Source organism: Danio rerio, chromosome 12, assembly GCF_049306965.1.
Source record: "Danio rerio strain Tuebingen ecotype United States chromosome 12, GRCz12tu, whole genome shotgun sequence".
In the NCBI taxonomy this organism is placed as follows: Eukaryota; Metazoa; Chordata; class Actinopteri; order Cypriniformes; family Danionidae; genus Danio; species Danio rerio.
The window spans coordinates 20074920-20096681 of NC_133187.1; the positions used below are offsets into that span (position 1 = coordinate 20074920).

A 21762-nucleotide genomic window follows, 5' to 3' on the forward strand; every position below is an offset into this window, starting at 1 on the left:
GTAGAAGGTTGTTTTTTCACTAATGATCATTAGCTTACTCTTTGCCTGATTAAAATGAACCACGGTTTTATAACAATTATTGTAGTAGAGTTTTTTGATGAATTGATTCCTAACAATAGTTTTGCTATAAATACCATGGTTAAAGTATGGTTAGTGTGGCAAAACTATGGTGACTTTGTGGATCAGCTGCATTTCAAAATTATTGTTTTTATGCCAAAAAGTATTAGAATATTAAGTAAAGATCATTTTTCATGAAAATATTTAGTAAATGTCTTACCATAAATATATAAATACTAGTAGAAAAATATTTATAATAAATTATTATAAAAAATTGATCAGCAAATTGCAAGGAAATTCATTTGGACAACTTTAAAAGCAATTTTATTTTATTTTAATTAGTTTGTATCCACTTTTACCTTTTATCCACTATCTTTCTAGATAATGCACATATCTCCAAAAAAAAAAAAAAAAAAAAAAAAAAAAAAAATATATATATATATATATATATATATATATATATATATATATATATATATATATATATATATATATATATATATATATATATATATATATTAATTTACATTTATAAATTTTGTGACTCTCAGTTTATCCAGAATCACGCAGCTCTAAGATGATCAAATGAGTACAATCCACAAATACTGAAGCTACATTGCAAAAAATGTTTTGTTTTTTCCAAATATCTAAAAGTATGTACAAAATGAAGCATTTTCTAGAGAAACATAACATACTGCTTTATTTTAGCTATTTTGTCAAAATTCAATAGGTTTTTCATTAAAACAAGCTAAATGATCTGCTATTCGGGTAAGCTAAATAATCTTATGTCAAAAGGAAAAACAATATTATTTTGTTTACCCCTTTGGCAGATTATTTAGCTTGTTTAAAGAGAAAATGCACTTCATTTTGAAATTATTAGGAATAATTAAGAATAGGTAGATATTTGGACTAGAAACAAGACAAAAAGCATATTTCAGTGTATAGATTTCACCCAAAAGTAACACCTTCATGAAGTTTCCTTTATATTTTACCTTTAGCTAAATTAAATTATTAAACTAATTTAGCAAATAGTTGTTAAACAGCTGACGTTTGCCACACATATATTCACCTAAAGTGCAAGACATCCTTAATGGCAAACATTCAATATATTGATTTATGAAATCTTCCATTGTGTCCAAACGGCTGCCGTGTTTCCACAGGCCATTCAGCCCTGTGTGTTTAGAGAATAGGGCTTGTATCCTCTAGAGCAGCAGCCATTGAAGTTCAGCGGTTTCCATAGCAGTGCCTTTGTCTGATAAGTAAAACCTAGATGTTACCAAAATAGAGTCCCAGTGGCTAGTGTCAAAAAGTTGTCAGGTGCTAACCACATTTGTCACTTGTGCTAGAATGGAAGAGAAGAGAAGATTGGACATCTGCGATGCATTTCTGAATGATCCCGGGTCAAGTGATCTTCTTTGGGATGTTTTGCTGCGTGTTGTGATGACCGATGTCTGTCTTTTTAGCTCTCTGAATTATTCAGCATCTGTATCAGCCGTGTGCGTAAAAGGCAACAGAAAATGGTGAGTTTCTTTATTTTTTATAACCTTTGTGAAAAAAATACTGTTAAAGCTTTTATTATTTAAAGTTTGTGTCTTGTTTTTAGTCCAAATATCTAAATATTTTTAAATTAGGAAGCATTTTCTAGAAAAACATAATGTTTTATCTTTTAATTAAGTGGGGTTTTTCCTTAACATGCAAAATAATCTGCCAATGGTGCAGTAAAATTAACTTTTTTTTAAATAACTAAATAAATAAATATGTTTCTTACCTCGTTCGCATATTGTTTGGCATATTTTGGGGTAGAACCCATTTATTTGCACTTTTTCTGAAAACAGGACACTTTTAGGTCCAGAAAATGCTTCTTGATTTAAGATTATTTTTATATTTTGACTAGAAATTAGACCAAAACAGTTATTTTTTCAGTGTACACTCTGAGTGTTTATAAATCTTAAAGTTTTATTATTAAAAAAAGTTGTTTTATTAATATTAATATTTAATATTATAAGCTTGTATTTACCCAGGAAATAACTTCTTTTAAAGGAGTGTCATGGCATAATACCTAATAATACTGCTTGCACATTCCACTAGATAAATGACATCCTATAATGATTACTGCTTTTCTCGTATTAGACTGGAGGTTATGAAGTGGATCAGTTTGTGGATCCTCCAGATGATGATCTGATTTGTGTCATCTGTAGAGCTGTTTTACGCTGTCCTGTACGGCTTAAATGCAACCATGTCTTCTGCAAGGAATGCATTTTACAGTGGATGAAAAGGTAACAATTTCGAGTGCATGGGGTGTGTTTTTTAATGATTAACAGAATACATTTGGCTACTGTTCGTTCTTAGATGTACTTGTTAAAGTGTAACACATTTACAATAGGCATTGGGTAATATTAATTAACAATATGTACAGTATGAAAGCATTAGCCTTAGGGTTACTGCATGTAATAATGTGTAATTTATGTAGTTTAACACTGTAAAATGGTGTGGTAAATATATTTTAATTATATTATTTAAAGTATTTTAGAACATATATTAGTTACAAAAAATGTCAGAGGTAAGAACAAACTATACAGATACAGTGGCTGGCCAAAGTTTGGGGTCAGTATAAGACTTTCTTAAAGATGTTTTTGAAAGAACTATAATATTCTTATCAGTTTTGGGTGTAATGTAAAAATCTGTAACCTAAAATAACAATCGTTAAATTACAGACATTTGGTGTAAAATAACAGACGGTAAATGATAGAAATTTACTGGAAATTAAAATGTAAGAAAATTTCTGTAATTTAACGTTCGTCATATTACTTTTTCCCAGCAGCTGGGTGCTGAAAAAAAACCCTTATATAACATATATTTGTTTTCAGTGTAGTTACTGTAATTAAATTGCCAATCTGCTGACTAAAAAACAAGAGATTACTTTTTATGTTTAGGTCATGTAATACTTGCCTTAAAGTGATAGTTCACCCAAAATTTGAAACTGAAAATTGAAACTGTGATGAACTTTTTCCACACTTGTTTGCATGTCGTTGTACCATGAGGCACAAAAGAATATATAGTATATTTAAAGAAAGCTGGTAACCTGTAAACATAGACTTCCATAGTGTGTTTTTTTTTTTCTGTTTATTTCAGACAGGTGAAATGCCCATGCTGTAGGCAGTCAATCGACCAGAACCAAATGCTGGTTTTGTTTAAGCTGAGCAAATCCATTGGCCGTTTATCAGTGAAGGTAGGCCACATACTCATATATGGCTGAAAGTGTGGGATGTACTTTATTTTTATAGCCCACTTTAGATAATCTGGTGAATATATGCATATGCTTGTACATATCAACTAACTAACATTCGATTCTCATAGGGTATTGGTTTGATTTTTGTTGTTGTTTTTTTACGGGTATACAGGCCCGTAGCCAGCCTGGTGTAAGGGGTGGTTCTTTTTTTCTTAAAAGGTGGACATTTTGCAGTTATTCGCGTCATGTTCTATTTATTTGTGAGATTTAAATACAGAATTTTAGTGACATTTTAAGCACTATTTGCAGCTGGATTAGCTTGTCGGATGGTCATCATAACCACACTGTTTGATGTACCAACATATTTCCTAAAGAAAATAATAAATACTTATTTAAAATACAAATTTATTACATTATATATCACTAGAAAAAAATTAGGAATCTGTAATTTTATATTAAATTGTAGCCGATTGTCATTTTTTAAGGCAAATAACAAACTGGCCAACACACTCACTCTCCTCAATCAGAATTTGAATATTTGAATAATAAAAAATGAAAACCTAATAATAATAAAAGAGCTTCATGATTTGTCTAGCGCCTCTTGTAAAACTTTACATTTGACTGAAAATTCATGAATAACAACAATAGCCAAATTAGTATTCAAATAAATTTTAATATGGTGCTTTGATGCTTCACACTTTTTTTGCTGGTCATTTTTTTGTTTCAAGAATAAGAATAAAAGTTACTTGTAAAATCTTTCCTCTATTTAAAAACAATACAGCAGAGAAACTGGATGTTGGACGCTTCAAAAATAATATTTTTTCAACGCAATTGTTGTTTGCTAGTTCGAGCTTGATGCAAGAGTTGTTTTGACATTTTGCGCCACGCTGTGTAAATAGCAAATGCATTTGCGCTCATATGTGCATCCATAGGCATTCTGTTCTAAAAAAGAAGGCGTGTTAAGGCGCATTACTGGCGCAATGCTATTTTGAAAAACTATATTAGATTGTTCAATAGACCAGATGAAATCAGCTCTATAGTCCAGCGCAGAGCGCGTCAGTTGTGTGCCTCTATTACACATTGCTTAATACACACAGAATGTACAGCAATATGCAAATTACAAATGAAAAAGAATTGAAGGATTAAAATATTACAAAAAAATATTATTTTCTAGCCTATATAAATATAAAAACCATACTTTCATGCCTTCTTCATCTCGGTGGTGTGGGGCGTTGGGGCTTTTTTTTAGTTTATTCATACCAATTTGCTTTTGTATAATGTTATTATTATTAGTAGTATTATTTATTACATGTGTATTTATATTTGTTTTATTAAAAACAAGCTTAGATTTGCCCACCAGTCAGGTTTTAGACCATATGGGACATAGTATGTGTATTTGGATAGTTTTTTGACCAGACTTAGTTATTACTGTTCATTTATTCGTTTGATGAAAATTAGATATTAATTTAGAAATAGTTTTTAAACAAAACTTTGCGCTTAACAAACTAAATTAATTGTGTATAGGATAATTGACGTCTGTGCATACAACACGTTTCCCTATACACCAGAGTGAAAGTGAAACTAAATAATGAGGAGGCTTGTCTGTCATTCTTGCCTGTAGATGCTCTGTTTAACTGTTTTCTCTCTAGTGAAATGTTCAGTTTTTCCACTTACAAAGTCTGCCATGTAAATTGCAAATGCGTCATAGTGTGACGCAACTGACTTAAAGGGAATGGGAAACTCTAATTGGTTTATTTTTTTAAACACACCTACAGTATAACTCATTAAGAGAATAAGCTCAACCCTGTAAGACCATGCACCATGGCACAAAGGGGATTTTCCGTCCTTATAGTAGCAAAAGTGGATTCTAACATGCCCTTAATGCGCTTGTGCCCTGTGCTGTGCACTTTGCGCATTGGATCGTCAAAATAGAGCCCATTGTCTGCAAACTTTTTGATTGGCCAGGAACGTAAAGTGAATGTTTTTCAGAGTTCAAAGTTTTTTTAATAAAATACTTAAATGTAAATTAGTTTTTTTTCATTAAGTTTTTAGAGAGACTGACTGTAGTATTGGTAACCTAATAACCAACAGTAAATAATCCAAGCACAAAGGTTGTGAATAAACTAAGTAGTAAAATCAATTCAAAGCACTTGTGTGAGTAACAGATACATTTATGGAAGGGTTCCAAAAGTAAACCAGTGCATGTACAGAGAAGTAAATGCATAACTTGGCCTTTATGTGTACACTATGCTACATGTACAGTGCTCATGACGCAGATTTCATCTTTAATTCAGTACACACGCACCTTGACATTTGTAAGATTGTACAATGTATGCGCAAATCACTCATGAACTCATTTTTTGCATAAGTTAGTTTGCCTACCGCAGGGGAAATGCTGTTTAGTCAATCAGTTGGAAAAGAAACTGAAAATGAAACAGTAACAGTAACAGTAACAAAAACAAACCACTGAAAACGGCAGATGTCTGTTGAATGCTTATGTGAGGGTGACTGAAATATATCCGCAACTGTATTGACAGAAGTACAAAGTACAAGTTATTCTTATTTTATTGTTCAGACTATGGATGATGCTAAATCTTTCTAGTGCTTGAGTTGCCACTTTCTAGTGCCACTGCGAGCTACACATAGAACTTAATTCTCTCCAACACCAGTGCGCACACAGGCAAAGGCTACATCTTCAACTGCACACACAAATACACACACACATCAGGGCCATACCATTACATAAACTGCTTAGGGGTAAATCTGAACTAAATCATTTACTGCTTATACTACACTTTGCATATTTAGCAGAGCTAAAAACAAGACAATTTCTTCCATTGTGGCTAGTGTGGCAGATGCTAGAACCTGCCTTTACGCATGTGCGACATCGTAAATTGCATGGCAAGTGTAAACGCATGAATTGGATATGAGTCACAATTGAAATAATGTGTAAACGGGCAGACAAAAAAAATCAGATATAGTCAACAAATCGGAATTGGGCATCAAGACCTGACAGTGTAAACGGGGCCAAACTCAGTTCCTGGAGGGCCACAGCTCTGCACAGTTTAGTTCAACCCTAATTAAAAAGACCTGATTAAACAAATTGACTGCTGTAGGCTTGTTTGATACCTACAGGTAGATGTGTTGAAGCAGGGCTGGAACTAGCGGCCCCCAGGAATTGAGTTTGACACCCTTTTTAGGTAATTGAGGTATTTAGTGTCCTTAATGTATATTCAAAAAACTGTTTAACCCAGTACAGTTCTTTATTGGTTCTTTGGGGCGATTAAGGTGTTGTATAGAACCACTGTTAAAGAACCCACAAGAAGCCAGGATTTAGAGAAATAGAAACATATTAAGAACTATACAGACTCTTCGTATAGTTCTTTATATGTTTTCTATTTCTCTCAATCCGGCCTCACACTGTGCAATTTTTATTATCCCTTTACAATTGTAGCTTGTGATACTGAATAGATGTTACCCATATCAATGGCTAAATACCAGTTTTTGCATTGCCAGACGATATGACAGTGAAGACAATAAAAAAGACACATAAACAAAATCTCATTCAGAGTTTGACATCATCCATCTGTGACACGTTAATCCACATTCTAAAATCATACCTCACAAAAACCTCAACAGTAAACAATGCTAAATTATTTTTTCTCGTAACATGCTTTAATATTAAGAGCAGAAAAAGAGCTTTTTTAACATTTCAGTGGATTGAAGTTATCACGCTTATTGCGTTATTAAGTTCAGCACTCCTGTTAGTTCTTGGTTCGATGCTAGTTGTAAGATCTGACTCTATCAGAACATCATCATAGGGGAAAAATCTGATCACTACAGCCATTAATCAGCTGTTGGTGAACATGTCAAACTAATGATTTAAGCCTAAGATTATATCAATCTTTTAGGATTTTGCTAAATTTGTCTCAGGTGACCAAAATCTGACTGAAATCCCAGTGTGTGCAGGGCTTTGGGCCACCAAATTGTGGATGAAAACACAGTCTGAGCTGGGCTTAGTCTCTTAGTGTAGCGGGGGAAAGGATTTAAAGGCAACATTAAATTATATAGTGCTTCCAAAAGAAAATGTATTCTCAACCTTTTTGCTCCAAGCCCCCTTTTAAGGAAATATTTCAGTGACCCCACAAAACATTTTTTCTTTAGAAAAGCATAAAAGTGATTCATTAATTCCCATCTAACCATGTAAAATGGAGAGACTCTTAAACACTGTTATAGCTCTGAAGAGCACCATTTGACTAAATGAGCTTTTAGACTGTATGATACAGCTAGGGTCAGTTCACTTACATTTGGGGGACTTTTGCCTGGTCCTTTTTTTTAGTAAGACAGTGGGTGAGTTTTCAAGCAAGATCTACCATTACAAAAGCATGATGTATACACCGCCATCCTGATTTGACCAAGTAGGGCATGATACTGGATTAACATCTGTGTTGATCCTTGAACAACATTCCAATCTGCCAATCAGAATTAAGGGATATGTTTACCATTTATGTTGAGTTTAGGCTTACAGTTTGGATTATGTACTTTTACATGATTGTTATCCAACTTTAATTTCCCTTTGATTATGGAAATAATTTACAGCCATGGTTGGATTTAGGGGTAGGGTATAGGTATGGATTACATTTTCGAACCAAAATTATATTCCAGGATCAACATAGATGTTAATCCAGGATTGCATTGTACTTGGCAAAATCATGACGTGATGTTTACACACATCAAACCACTTTATATAGTCAGCAGCAGCCACTGTTGTATTGTTAGTTTGCACAACTGAAAGGTTTTTGTACCACAAAAAGATAAAAACACCGGAAATAGCAGCACCGTGGATGATTAGACTTTCCTCTTGTTGGTTACCAACAAATGGATCCAGTGAGTACTGAATAAGGTGACCTGTAATGAAAAAGTTTAAACTTTAAGTGGTACTAAACTCAAATGAAAATGAACTGTAATGTCAGCCTGATCTCACGAGAAAACGTAAGTATTTTACGTTTTGGCAGTTTAGTGGCTAATTCGAAAGAATTCGTACGAGTTCAGTCGTAAGAAAATGTAAGATTTTAAAAAGGAGGCGTGGCACCTAACCCCACCCCTAAACCCAACCGTCATTGGGGGATACGCAAATCGTACAAAAAATGTACGAATTAGATCGTACGAATTTGTACGAATTAGCCACTAAATGAAAAAGTTACGAATTGCCGTGAGATTGTGTTGGTAATGTCATACAGTGGAAACGTGGCTAGAGGTGCTATCTGAAACCTTAAAGGTTACTTATAATTACTAGATTGTCGGTTGTGGGACAATAAAAATGTGAGCAGATATTTAGCAGACATACTAACCCTCCGATGATTGCTACTTGACATTAGCAGTTACTTGGAGTCAAAAATGTCTAAAGGGACCCTAAAAATAATGTCAGCAAAATATGAGCCTGAAATGTCACTGTGTGTCTGCTTTTAGTGTCGAAATGGACAGCAGGGCTGCAGGGCGACTTTCCCGCTTTCTAACGAGTACCTCCACATCTCCACCTGTCCTTATGAGTGGCAGATTTGTCCTCATGAGGGCTGCGGGCAGCAGGTGTTGAGGAAGGACGTACAGGCGCATGATCAGAGCTGCACTCACTGGAGACAGCTGTGTCCCATGGGCTGCGGGACGCTGCTCGTCCGAGAAAACCAGACCCAACACAACTGCTACAGAGAGCTGCAGCAACGCTACTTAGCTGAGCGTCGGAAGCAGAGAGCCATCGCAGCCAACCTGCGCAGGAAGATGCAGCGCATGCAGAGCCGCATGGCCCAAATAAAGAGGCAGATTAACCTGATGTGTGAGAGCCTGGAGGTCGGAGATCTGGAAACAGAAGCAGGCGAGGGAACCAGTGCATGGACAGATGCTAGTCCAAGCAGCAGCAGACACAGACACACTTACAATTCAAGAATTCGATTTATATAGTTTCAAAAGGGTCCAGAATTCCAACAATCAAAAGTGAGTTGTTTTATGTGTGCACATTTTATGATTAAATGTGTCTTTGCACTATTAGAATGATCTTAAAGGATAGTTCACGCAATAATGTTTACTCATAGTAATGTCAGTCCAAACCTGTATGACTCCCACTCTCTCATTCGCTCACTCAATTTTGTTTTTGCTTATTCTCTGGTTTTTCAGGGGTTGCCACAGCGGAATGAACCGCACATTACTCTGGCATGCTTTACATGTACAGTGTACAATCCTTAGTGCTGGAAAACTCCCATAGACTTTGAATCGATGTAATGTAAGGCTATGTTACTATGATAATGACATAGAGAAAAATGGAAACGTTTTCCCCTATAGTTTTACATCTACATGACAACATTTTCAAAACGTTCTGCATGACATATGCCAGGCCAGTCTATGGTTCACTTTGACCTTGTTAGTAAACAGTACCTGTAGGGAATGTGACCTTTTTCATTTCACGTATGAGTGTGCGCAGCCATTGTTACCTTAGACTTCCAGTTTGATTATTCATTCATTCATTTTTTTTCGGCCTAGTCCCTTCATTAATCCGGGGTTGCCACAGCGGAATGAACCGCCAACTAATCTAGCACATGTTTTACGCAGCAGATGCCCTTCCAGCTGCAACCCATATCTGGGAAACATAGATACATACTTAGTCACACACATACACTATGGACAATTTAGCCCTCATTCACCTGTACCCAATGTCTTTGGACTGTGGGGGGAACCGGAGCTGCCGGAGGAAACCCACACGAACACAGGGAGAACATGCAAACTCCACACAGAAACGGCAACTGACCCAGAGGCTTAAACCAGCGACCTTCTTGCTGTGTGGCACTATCTACTGCACCACTGCGTCGCCCCAATCTCATTAGCTTCTGTTAATTTTTTGTCATAAAAACAGCTTGTTATGCTCAATGTTGCAAGCTAGTTTATTATTATTTTTTTTTAGATCATATTGTTTTTTTATTTTTATATATACTCATAAACTTGTTTGTAGAGCAAGTAGTTTGGACTGCAAATGAACCACTAGTTCTAAAACCAAACTCACAAAAGCGCTTACTTCCGCATTGCTGAATAAGGTCAATAATTTGATGTGTGTGTGAAGTAAATACACACTTTGCAGATGAAGCTTTAGGAACACTAAAGCAACAACACTACTACATACTTCATCATTAATACGTGTTTGTTCGAGCCTGCCTTTAAAACCCCCCTAAAAACATATCATGCATGCACATGATACAAAAATTTTCAAAGACTTTAGTTTTTTGGTGTTTACACAGACACATGGTGCTATTGTTTTTGAAAAACTTCCACTTTGAAACCTGTTTTAAAATTAATTCACTTATTGTGCCAAAAAAGGACATTGACGTGTAACCAAACTGCCAAAGCATATGAAAAATTTCCATATTTGGCTGAAAATGGTTAAACTTACAAACTCAACTTCACCAGCTGCCTTAAAAATGTGAGTCAACTCAACTTCTTTGTTTCAACTAAAGATGTTGAGTTTTAGTTAAATATATTGTGAATCTCAACATTCATTCATTCATTTTCTTTTCGGCTTAATCCCTTTATTAATCAGGGGTTATCACAGCAGACTGCCAACTTATTCTGCATATGTTTTATGCAGCGGATGCCCTTCCAGCTGCAACCCAACACTGGGAAACTTTCTCGCATTCACACACAAACATTACCACCAATTTTGCTTATTCAGTTCACCTGTAGCGCAGGTCTTTGGACTGTGGGAGAAACTGGAGCACCCAGAGGAAACCCACACGAATACGGGGAGAACATGCAAACTCGACAAAGTAATACCAACTAACCCAGCCGGGGCTCAAACCATCGACTTTCTAGTTGTGAGGCGATCATGCTAACCACTACACCACCTTGAAACTTAACATCTTAAGTTGAAGTAAAGAATCTCTCTAAGTTGAGTTGACTCACATTTTCAAGGCAGCTGGTGAACTTGAGTTTGTAGGTTTAACCAAGTGAAACTTTTACAATGTGGCCTCTAACTCAGTGGGGTTGAAAATAACACTAGACCCCACTGATCAAAAGGAACTTATGCTGTGTTCCATTTATATAAAAAAATTTAAATGTCACATAGGAGTTTACTGAATTTCATTACAATAGTCAGAGCACCAAGATGGACATTTGTATAATTCGTGATAACTAGGCCCACACAAAATCTGCGCTCACAGATTTCCGCAGATATTTAGCCCATCACTGATACTGTTTATTTACTTGAGTAAATGTGTGTAAATTTATATTTATTCAGTTTTTAAATTAATTTCAGTAATATTGTTGATTAAAATGAAAATGTTCATCTGTGATTTATGTACAATGCAGTTTGTACAGTAATATTTTCTGTCTTTAAGTAGAGATATTATATGCGAGACTTGCTTTGTTTACCAAATAAAGTGGATCTAATTGGGATTTGCATTTTAAACATTAAATAAAAGTTTAAAAGATATTATGTTTTCACATATTAAGGTTTTAGTTATGATACTCCCAAAATTTGTTCCAAAATTCTCTGCAGAAATAACAAAAAACGTCTGCAGATTCCGTCTGGTCCTAGTGATAACATAGAGATAAAAGCTATAGAAAAAATCGATTTAAAATGGGAAATGTTGCATAGATAGTGCAGAAATATCCACAGATAGAGGTTGGATAGTACTGTGCACTCTCAGAAATAAAGGTAAGCAAGCTGTCGCTGGGGTGGTATATTTTCAAAAGGTACACAATTGTACCTTAAGGGTCTATATTGGTACCTCAAAAGTATATGATAGTACCTAAACATTTTAAGAGGAACACTTTTGTACTTTTTAGGTACTAATATGTACCCTTGAGGAATTAATATGTGAAGTTTATTCATAAACTAATTTCGAGAGGATCACGTGCTTATGATTTATCACGTCCAGTCTCGCATTTGCTAATCACTAATCTTCCAATCATATGAGCCCTAAGGCACCATAAATAGTCTAAGTTTTCAGTTCACTTTATCTTCGTTTGGAAGAAGCAGCTTCACCGTAGCTAGCTCCGTTGAAGAACCAACTCTAAACCAGCATGGACAACTAAAGCAGCAACAAGCTACAATCTTCAGGATCTTCATTTGGAAGAACGCTCTGCTCTGCTCATCAACTACAAAAGCTACAAGTGCTACAAGCTACAAAAGCTTCAAGCTACAATCTACAATATACAATCTAAAAGCTTCAAGCTACAATATACAAGCTACAGCAACAACAACAACAACTACTATTGCTACCATTTCAAACAACTACAACTCCAACAATTTCATCAACAGCTTAAACAACAACACCAAAACCTTCCACTTCAAAGAGCCTCCACAACGCATCTGCTGTGTCTTCAACCTTATTTCCCAGCAAGATATAAGCCAAACTCCAAAGCTATTGCAATTAAACGGAACCCTCACCTTCTCCTAGCAGTACACATGCTATCCATCGTTTAACAGATTGTTTGCTGGAATGTGTTCAGCAGAGCAGCAGCTCCAGCCACAAACAATGTTGAATTTGATCAACAAAATGGCCGCCAGGCTTTTTGCACCTTTTGCATGGCCTGACTGAAACTCCTTAAGCCAATAGCTGTAAAGATAAGCGTCTCCATCCAATGAGCTAAAAGACTGGAGATGGTCCCGCCCTCTCTCTTGACTCTGTTGCAAAGACCTTATGAATGAATAGGCCAGACACGCTTGTAAATTTAGTTAATAAATAAATAAATAAATAAATAAATAAATAAAATAAAAAAAATAAAAATAAAAAAAAAAAATAATAATAATAATAAAATAAAAAATAAAAATAAAATTCCATTTGACATTTAACTTCTGAAAAGATTATTACCCAACCAGTAAATATTAACAAGCTATTGAAAAACATTATGCCATCAAGCACAGAAGTCCAATTGTAATACGCCAGCGACTCATGTGTTGATTTACAAGCGTCATATAAGATTATATAGCAAGTCAGTCGGATGTGAAAACGGCAAAGAAACAAACTTCCCACTTGACTGTTATAAATACAAATTTAAACTTCACTATCACTTCACATGCTCAGTCTTCAAGGGGTACCAGTTTTCCAGGACCACCAGACTAGCCATATCCCATGTCCTCAGCTCTCCATTCATCTGTCATCCCGTTAGGAGACGAACACCCACCCCTACCATCCTTGCACATCGTATCAATGAAGTCATCGGACCATGCATTATCAAAAGCGCTTCCATTTACAGCCGCCCATGCCCTTATTAAGATGCCTCGCATGGATATAAACTAAAACAATTTTCATGTCTGCCATACTTGTATTATTTTGCAAAGATTTAATTTCTGATTCTCTTTGTTTTTTCTATTTTAGAGATCATGACTGCTGGCTCCAGAAGCTGACCCTCATCCAACCTATTACACTCCACATCCTCTTCACAAAGGATACATTCCATTTTTCACTTTATCCAATCTGTCCTAACCGCAGTCTGCAACCTCCGAACCTGAAACCGTCGATTATCTTATTAAAAAGAAATCGACAACAACTTCATGATTGGAACTCCAAGGCTCCTCCTTTTAATATCTCGCGCATTAGCCCCATTGGTGTCGCTACTCAAAAATGTTCTGGCAAAAACGCCTTGTAGTCGACCTTTCGTCCCAACACAATTGCTCCTTTCCTAGCATTAACAGCACTATCCCATTGGACGAATATTTACTTAACTACCACGACATTGATCAAGAGATCTCTCTCATAAAGATAGCCAGTCGTAACACCTGGCTAGCCAAAGAAGACATTTCCCCTACCTTTAAAATCATGCCAATCCACCCAGACTTCTGGCACCTTTTGGCATTTATTGGCGAAATCAATTCTATTTTTCGGATGCAAAAGCAGCCCAAAAAATATTTGACATGATGTCAGAAGCTTTATGCTGGATTCTGTCTAATATTTACGAAATACCATACCTCATTCACCTTCTAGACGATTTTCTTATTTCCCCCCCGTCATCTCCTCTAGCCAAACACCTAGCGATCACCCAGCAGGTTTTCGCTGATCTCGGAAGGACCCAGTACTTCAATCGAATTTCTGGGTATTAATCTAGACTCGCATAAATTCCAAGCATCCCTTCCTAAAGAGAAAATCAATCGAATAATTTCTCTATCCCAAATTTTCCTTGAAAAACAGATGTGCACACAACGAGAACTCCTACCAATTCTCGGCCATCTAAATTTCGCTATGCGCATTATTCCTTTCATTTCCCACCTCCTTCAATTATCCACCACAGTTCATGGTTTAGAAGAAACAATTTTTCTCTCCAAACCCAGTCGCGATGAACTTCGCTTATGGATCTCTTTCCTTAAGCAATGGAACGGCTGTTCCTTTTTCTACAGCGACTTGATTGCATCCCCTATTGACATCAACACATACACAGACGCTGCCCCTCCAATAGGTTACAGTGGCTAATATAAAGGACACTGGTTTGTCTCAACATGGCCAACCCAATTGTAATTCCATTCCAAAGACCAATGTTTTTCAGCCCTCTTCAAATTCTACCCTATCATCGCAGCAGCCATCCTGTGGGGGGACGAATGGTCTACATCTAGCATTCTCTTTCACTGCGATAACGAAGCTACAGTGCATTGCATTAACAAAGGGCGCTCCCACTCCCAATCGCTTATGCCATTTTTAAGACACCTTATCTGGATATCTGCTAAAAAACAATTTATCATGATTGCTGAACATGTACCTGGTTGCAAAAACCAAATCGCTGACTCTCTCTCTCATTTCTCTTTGCAGATATTCTGGCAACTAGCCCCGGAAGCAGACCCTCACCCAACGCCGGTCCCTCCTTATTCAGTAACGATATTTCCATAAACCACCCACTTCATAATCTTCATCAAACTTCTCTATCTCTTATCCTACAAGCAATAGCTCCCAGAACCCTCAATGCATACCTCACAGCATGGAATTCGTTCAAACAATTCCATACCATGCTAGACAACCCATTACACTCAAAATCCTTACCTCATGCATCTACACCCTCTGTAAAGGTTACATTTCCTCCCATACAGCCCGCACCTTAGATGCTATGTTCAATCTAGCATTTTTTTGGGGGGTTTCTTAAATGTTCTGAATTAACAGTTACATCCAAATTTAACCCTCTACTCCACCCCACCATCTCAGATCTAGCTTTGCAAGACAGGGAAACTATCTCTTTCCTTATCAAACAAAGCAAAACAGATTAATTCCAGAGAGGACACTCTATCCTCATTTTCAATATTCCTTCACCTACACGCCCATTTCAAACCCTCTTAGCCTAGAAAATCTCAAGAGGCTAACCCACTGGCCCCGCTTTTTACTGATGACGCTAACCGTCCAGTATCTCGATTCTGGTTTCAAAAACACCTTAAAGAAATCTTTCGCCTATCAGGTTTTTTCCCAGAGCCCTTTTCCAGCCACTCATTCAGGATTGGCGCAGCCACTACAACGGGCTCTCACACCATCAGATCCAGACCCTTGGTCGCTGGTCTTCTGAAGTTTTCAAATCTTATATACGTCTCAGTAAATACCACCTCAAGAAAGCCCAACAGGCTTTAACCAACCCCCAAGCACCTCCTCACACGGCTCCAACTCAAAAAGGTGTCTAACAGAGCCTCGACTCTCGCAAGAGTCATCCAAACCAAACCCCGCAGAAGCCCAATTGTCCACCCATGGCACCCTTACATGTTTGCCAAGGACTCCCTCAAGGGCCATTGCAGTTAGCATCTTCTGCAATCACCAATAGCTATTTACAGATGCAGACGTTTGTATCCACATGTTCTTTGCGCATTTACTGCGTTTGTACATATGTATTATATTTGTGCTTGTTCCCTTCTTCCAACTTTTCCAAATCTTTTATCCTTATAACCCTACTTTTCAGCCTCTCGTTCCTTTCTTCTCTACACTCCACTCCCAACTAATCTATTTTACACTCTACCTCTAATGATCTTGTTTCTCCTGTCTAGACTCTTCAGACACCCGAAGGGGCCCCCTTGAGCTCCAACTCTCGCAGGATTCGGCCATAGCGGCCACAGTCCTTTCTTCTTCACGATGTTACCTATTCTTTTTCCGCCTAGACTCTTTCTCCAAGCTCCAAACCCCGCAGGGGTCTGCTCAAGCTAAAACTTCTTCACTCTACTTCAACTACCTCTCTTCTCCTTATGACTCACCCTCTAGCTCTGACCCCCACAGGGGTCGCTCCGAGCCCCAATCTCTCGCAAGAGTTATCCAAATCCTCTTTCCCACTCACTGATATCTATCTCCTCCTATCCGCAATCTACCCTCAAGCTCTGACCTCCACAAAGGTCGCTCAGAGCTCCAACTCTCACAAGAGTTACTCTCTTCCACTCACTGCTACCTATCTCCCCCTATCTACACTCTACCCCCAAGCTCTGACCTCCACAGAGGTCGCTTCAAGCTCCAACTCTCGCAAGAGTTACTCTCTTCCACTCATTGCTCCTCCCAGCTACACTCTACCCTCAAGCTCAAACCTCCGCAGAGGTCACTCCTATCTACACCCTACCCTCAAGCTCAAACCTCCGCAGAGGTCACTCCTATCTACACCCTACCCTCAAGCTCAAACCTCCGCAGAGGTCACTCCTATCTACACCCTACCTTCAAGCTCAAACCTCCGCAGAGGTCGCTCCTAGCTACACTCTACCCTCAAGCTCAAACCTCCGCAGAGGTCACTCCTATCTACACTCTACCCTCAAGCTCAAACCTCCGCAGAGGTCACTCCTATCTACACCCTACCCTCAAGCTCAAACCTCCGCAGAGGTCACTCCTATCTACACCCTACCTTCAAGCTCAAACCTCCGCAGAGGTCGCTCCTATCTACACCCTACCCTCAAGCTCAAACCTCCGCAGAGGTCACTCCTATCTACACCCTACCTTCAAGCTCAAACCTCCGCAGAGGTCGCTCCTATCTACACCCTACCCTCAAGCTCTAACCTCCGCAGAGGTCACTCCTATCTACACCCTACCCTCAAGCTCAAACCTCCGCAGAGGTCACTCCTATATACACCCTACCTTCAAGCTCAAACCTCCGCAGAGGTCACTCCTATCTACACCCTACCTTCAAGCTCAAACCTCCGCAGAGGTCACTCCTATCTACACCCTACCTTCAAGCTCAAACCTCCGCAGAGGTCGCTCCTATCTACACCCTACCCTCAAGCTCTAACCTCCGCAGAGGTCACTCCTATCTACACCCTACCCTCAAGCTCTAACCTCTGCAGAGGCCGCTCTAAACTCAAACTCTCACAAAGCTCCATCTTTCGTAAGAGCTACTCTCCTCCACTCTCTGCTCCATACCTTCACTCTACTCTGGCCCCCGCAGGGGTCACTTAGAGCTCCAACTCCCACAAGATTCACTCAAAGTTCTCTTTCCACTGCTTCAAACCACCTATTCTCCCCTTCTTCTTAACCCCGAAAACCATGAACCCCGCAGGGGTTCCTTCAAACTCTAACTCCAGCAAGAGTTATCAGAATCCTCTTTTCACCCTTATTAATCCTATCTAATTAATGCCCATGCATTTAACCTCTTTCCTTCTATTATATCCAGCAGCCGGATATAGCTCTAAATTTCCTGCCTTTTGGGGGGTTTTTTCTTCGAATACGCGGCTGCTGTCCCGAGCGATTAATTTCTGCATTTTGGGGAGTTCTGAGATCCACCGAGCTCAGGCTCCCTTCTTGCTCTGCCAACGGGAGGAAGCCCCGGGCTCGAGGAGCCCTTGAGCTCGGGGCTCTCTCCCGGGACAGCATGCCAAATAAGCTTTGTAAATCATCAGCTAAGTGTGAACTCTTGAAGTGAAGTTTATTCATAAACTAATTTCGAGAGGATCACGTGCTTATGATTTATCACGTCCAGTCTCGCATTTGCTAATCACTAATCTTCCAATCATATGAGCCCTAAGGCACCATAAATAGTCTAAGTTTTCAGTTCACTTTATCTTCGTTTGGAAGAAACCCCCCTCCTCCCCTATTCTCCTCCTTTACCTGTAATTGGGCGGCACGGCGGTCCAGTGGTTAGCACTGTGAACCACACAGCAAGAATACTGCCGGTCCTAGTTCGATAGGACCGGTGAGTGTTTCTGTGGGGAGTTTGTATGTCCTTCCCGTGTCCGCGTGGGTTTTCCCCGGGCTCTCCGGTTTCCTCCCACCATCCAAAGACATTCAACATACTTAACAATCAAGCTGGTCTAATTCCTTACGTTCCCTTAGCTACAGCGGCAGGGGAGTTCTGAGATCCACCGAGCTCAGGCTCCCTTCTTGCTCTGCCAACGGGAGGAAGCCCCGGGCTCGAGGAGCCCTTGAGCTCGGGGCTCTCTCCCGGGACAGCATGCCAAATAAGCTTTGTAAATCATCAGCTAAGTGTGAACTCTTGAAGGACCTTTTAGGTACAAAATTGTACCTTTCGAAAAGGTACCACCCCAGTCACAGATCGCGTACCTTTATTTCTGAGAGAGTGTGCACCACTGAGTTTGAGACAGATCAACAGAAATGCTAAGAGGAAGAAAAAACAGTGACAATATATATTATGACTGTTTCACTTGTTCATTTACTATGCAGCCATGTTTGTTTCTGACTTCCAACATTTGGGTTTTACAAATATCTACTGGAAACTCAGAATTTCTGATTTCTGATTGCAAATGGAATGCACCAATACAGTCGTACAGCTATGGAGTATGAAACATTATGATTTTCAAATATTTTGTCGAACTATCCTTTTAAGATCAACACATCACATCGATATTACAAGTTTATTGTCTGATCAGAACTTGACGATAAACCAAAAGATATTCTTTGCTAATGCATACATATAAAGAATATTACTGTAACATTCAAATGCCAGCTTACGTTCAGATATTACAATCTTGAAGTGATACTTGACACGAAAATGTGAAATTGTACAAAAAATGTCTGATATTTTATAATTTATGATGTAAAAAGCAAAAGCCTTTGGAACATGTAAGACTTTTTCAAAAAAAGATTTGTATTTCATTCTAAATATAAATTATTAAATATAAATAAATTATTTATTACTAATGCTTATTTGTTTATTTTAAGATATTGCTGATGTTCTAACACACAATCAGTTGTCATATATATTCAATAAAGTAGCAAAATGGATTATTCACAAATTAAGCCACCGGTATGATGACAACAACTAACTTCAGTGTCTTGGAAATGGGAATATTTGACGGAAATCATACCTTGTATTGGTTGCTTTGGGAGAGAAAATTATACACTTTGCTACTCACACATTTTGTCTAAGGTAAGTTATGCTGCTTTGAGTTTGCTGAAGTTAAATAAGCCAGTTCTGATACTTCTGCACTGTCATGTCTGTCCACAGGGAGGCACTACTGTAATTCTGCACAATGTTCCAGATCACTCCTGTCGGTTGAGGCCATTGAGGAATTCTGAGAGAGCTTTGCAGGGTGTTGAGCAAGTGGTGGGTTGTCCATCCCAGAGTGCATTAGTGGCAGATAAATATCATCCATGTTGGGCAACACAAAAACATTCTATAAAAAAGCAGGATATTTGAGAAGATTTGTTATGGGGCTAATTCCAGCAATTTTCATTTAAATCAATTGAAGTATATATTTCATTGTGTACCCAAATAAAAAATAATAATAATAACAGAAATATACTGGTGTAAAAAATATATACGTGCTACTTTAGATTACCATATTTCAAAACAGTAAATCAATAAGAAATAAAAAAAGAATACATTTATTTATAAAATTGTATTTACAAATAAATTAAAGGGTTAGTTCACCTTAAAAACATAAGTTGTGTTGATTACTCACTCTCATGTCATTTATGTCCTGCAAAAGCTTCATTCATTTTCCAAACACATTTAATCTTTTTAGATGAAATCAGAGAGCTCTCTCATCTTCCATAGACAGCAGTTCATATGCCCGTAATAAACTTGCATCCTGATCTGATACAGAAGCAAATGGGCTGCACGCCTGCTTTTGAGTGAAGGTCTCGGCCCACCTTCTCTGTGTTAATGAATGAGACTTGAGCCCAAAAAAAAAATCTATTATTCCATTTCTGTGTTATTTTACCATGATAAGTTGAGTTGTTCAGCAGTAAACTATACTTTCTATTTATTCGGTAAGGTCAGGGCTTTATTGGGCTTTTAGTTTGCTAATACACGCCTAACCATGACGGGGGAAATACAGGTGATCGTTATCTAGCACTAATTCTCTTTACGGGTCTGAAATAATAATTAGAAAGACAAAACTAAAGTTAGCCGACACCTACATTGATCTCCTGTAAGGTTATTTGAAGTAGATTTAAAGGAAGTCTCTGCCTTTTGAGTTTCGACATGTTTTTGAGTTAATCTTGTAAACTTACTGTTATACAATATTAATGTTCTAGAAACCGAATCTTGAAAAAAAAATAGTAAAATGTTATGCAATGTTATATATTATTTATATACTTCATTTACTGTTGGCTTTTTATTTGAAAACTCCTAATAAACATTTAAATGAATGTAAATTCCTCTTTGCCAGATATAATGAAGGCCGATGCCAGATAAAAACGTAGGCAAAAAATTATAGACAATATACAAGCGATGTTGCAACAGCTTATAGACATCAGTTGATGTATTAATACTTCGAAGTTTATTGTACAAATTGACGAAGATTATTTGATATAGTGCAGGGATGGGATGTGTAAATATCCTGTTGATATTTTATAATCTTGCCGTGTTTATCTTTTAAGCGCACGATTGTTCCAGCATGGTGAATTGTTATTTATGGTGTGTAGGCTAAGTTTTGATTTCTGTTGATTGCTAATTAAAAATAAAAACCTTTCTAAATATGTATGTGTTGATTATGTTATTGTTCATATTTTACAAGTGTTATTTCTTCCCGTTTATTTGTTTATTTCTGCAGTCAAACACGTATTGCTTTTATTAAATTATAACAGCTCACATTACACAGTTTTTAAATCGTGTATGGTAACGCTTTCTTTTACTCTTATGTTATAGTGCAAATACAGGCAGTCAAGTGAGCAGTTCGGGTGTGTAGTTGATTTGACGTACAAGCGTTTGGTTGAAAGCTTGATTCTGCAGCTCCTCCTCTGGCTCCATCAGGTAGTCCTTCTGCACATGCTCAGGCTCCAATTTCAGCAGTCTTTTGCGACGGTTTGTCTTCTTCATGAGGCGTTTTGCCTTCAAAGCATTCAATAGTAAAAGGGGCTGTTGCGTTGTCCATATTTTATACAGCCCTTGCACTGAAGTCACTAATGAAGAAAGTTGTTTTTGCAAGCTCTGTATGGAGCTTCATTTAAATAAAGTTGAACCTCTGAAGTCACATGGAATGTTTTGACAACGTTTTTTGGTTCCTGTTTTTAGGGGAAAACATGCAACAAACAACGTGGATCATAAAAACAAACACATACGACCCGTGCCGTGCGTGAACGCGGTCTTACCCAGTCATT

The 21762-nt window shown here is 37.8% G+C and overlaps 2 protein-coding genes across 8 annotated transcripts in view; one reads left to right on the top strand and one right to left on the bottom strand.

Moving 5' to 3' along the window:
* The first annotated feature begins 1220 nt into the window (after positions 1 to 1220).
* Positions 1221 to 20091, top strand: rnf151 (ring finger protein 151). Of its 4 annotated transcripts, none has more exons than XM_068218668.2 (5): positions 1356 to 1577; positions 2188 to 2333; positions 3190 to 3286; positions 8756 to 9274; positions 9455 to 11320. In XM_068218668.2, exons 1-4 carry the CDS (start codon positions 1575 to 1577, stop codon positions 9239 to 9241), a joined length of 732 nt encoding a protein of 243 aa, XP_068074769.1. In that variant the 5' UTR covers positions 1356 to 1574; the 3' UTR covers positions 9242 to 9274; positions 9455 to 11320. The 4 variants fall into 4 exon arrangements, with proteins under 4 accessions (XP_073774508.1, XP_068074769.1, XP_021328191.1 ...); XM_021472516.3 differs by lacking the exon at positions 9455 to 11320 and adding an exon at positions 19664 to 20091 and having other exon boundaries at positions 1397 to 1577; XM_073918407.1 differs by having other exon boundaries at positions 1221 to 1577; positions 8756 to 12999.
* The window catches only part of tex2l (testis expressed 2, like), a 49367-nt gene continuing 46663 nt past the window's right edge, over positions 19059 to 21762 (bottom strand). For all 4 annotated transcript variants that reach the window (XM_073918376.1, XM_068218667.2, XM_021472514.3 and 1 more), the window contains one exon: positions 19059 to 19832. In XM_073918376.1, coding sequence (XP_073774477.1) covers positions 19671 to 19832 — 162 coding nt within the window. In that variant the 3' untranslated portion in view covers positions 19059 to 19670. The remainder of the gene's footprint in view (positions 19833 to 21762) is intronic.

Coding starts and splice junctions, on each gene's coding strand:
- rnf151 (XM_073918407.1), top strand. Junction 2,334..3,189: donor ATTTTACAGTGGATGAAAAG/GTAACAATTTCG, acceptor TGTTTATTTCAG/ACAGGTGAAATGCCCATGCT. Junction 3,287..8,755: donor TTGGCCGTTTATCAGTGAAG/GTAGGCCACATA, acceptor GTCTGCTTTTAG/TGTCGAAATGGACAGCAGGG.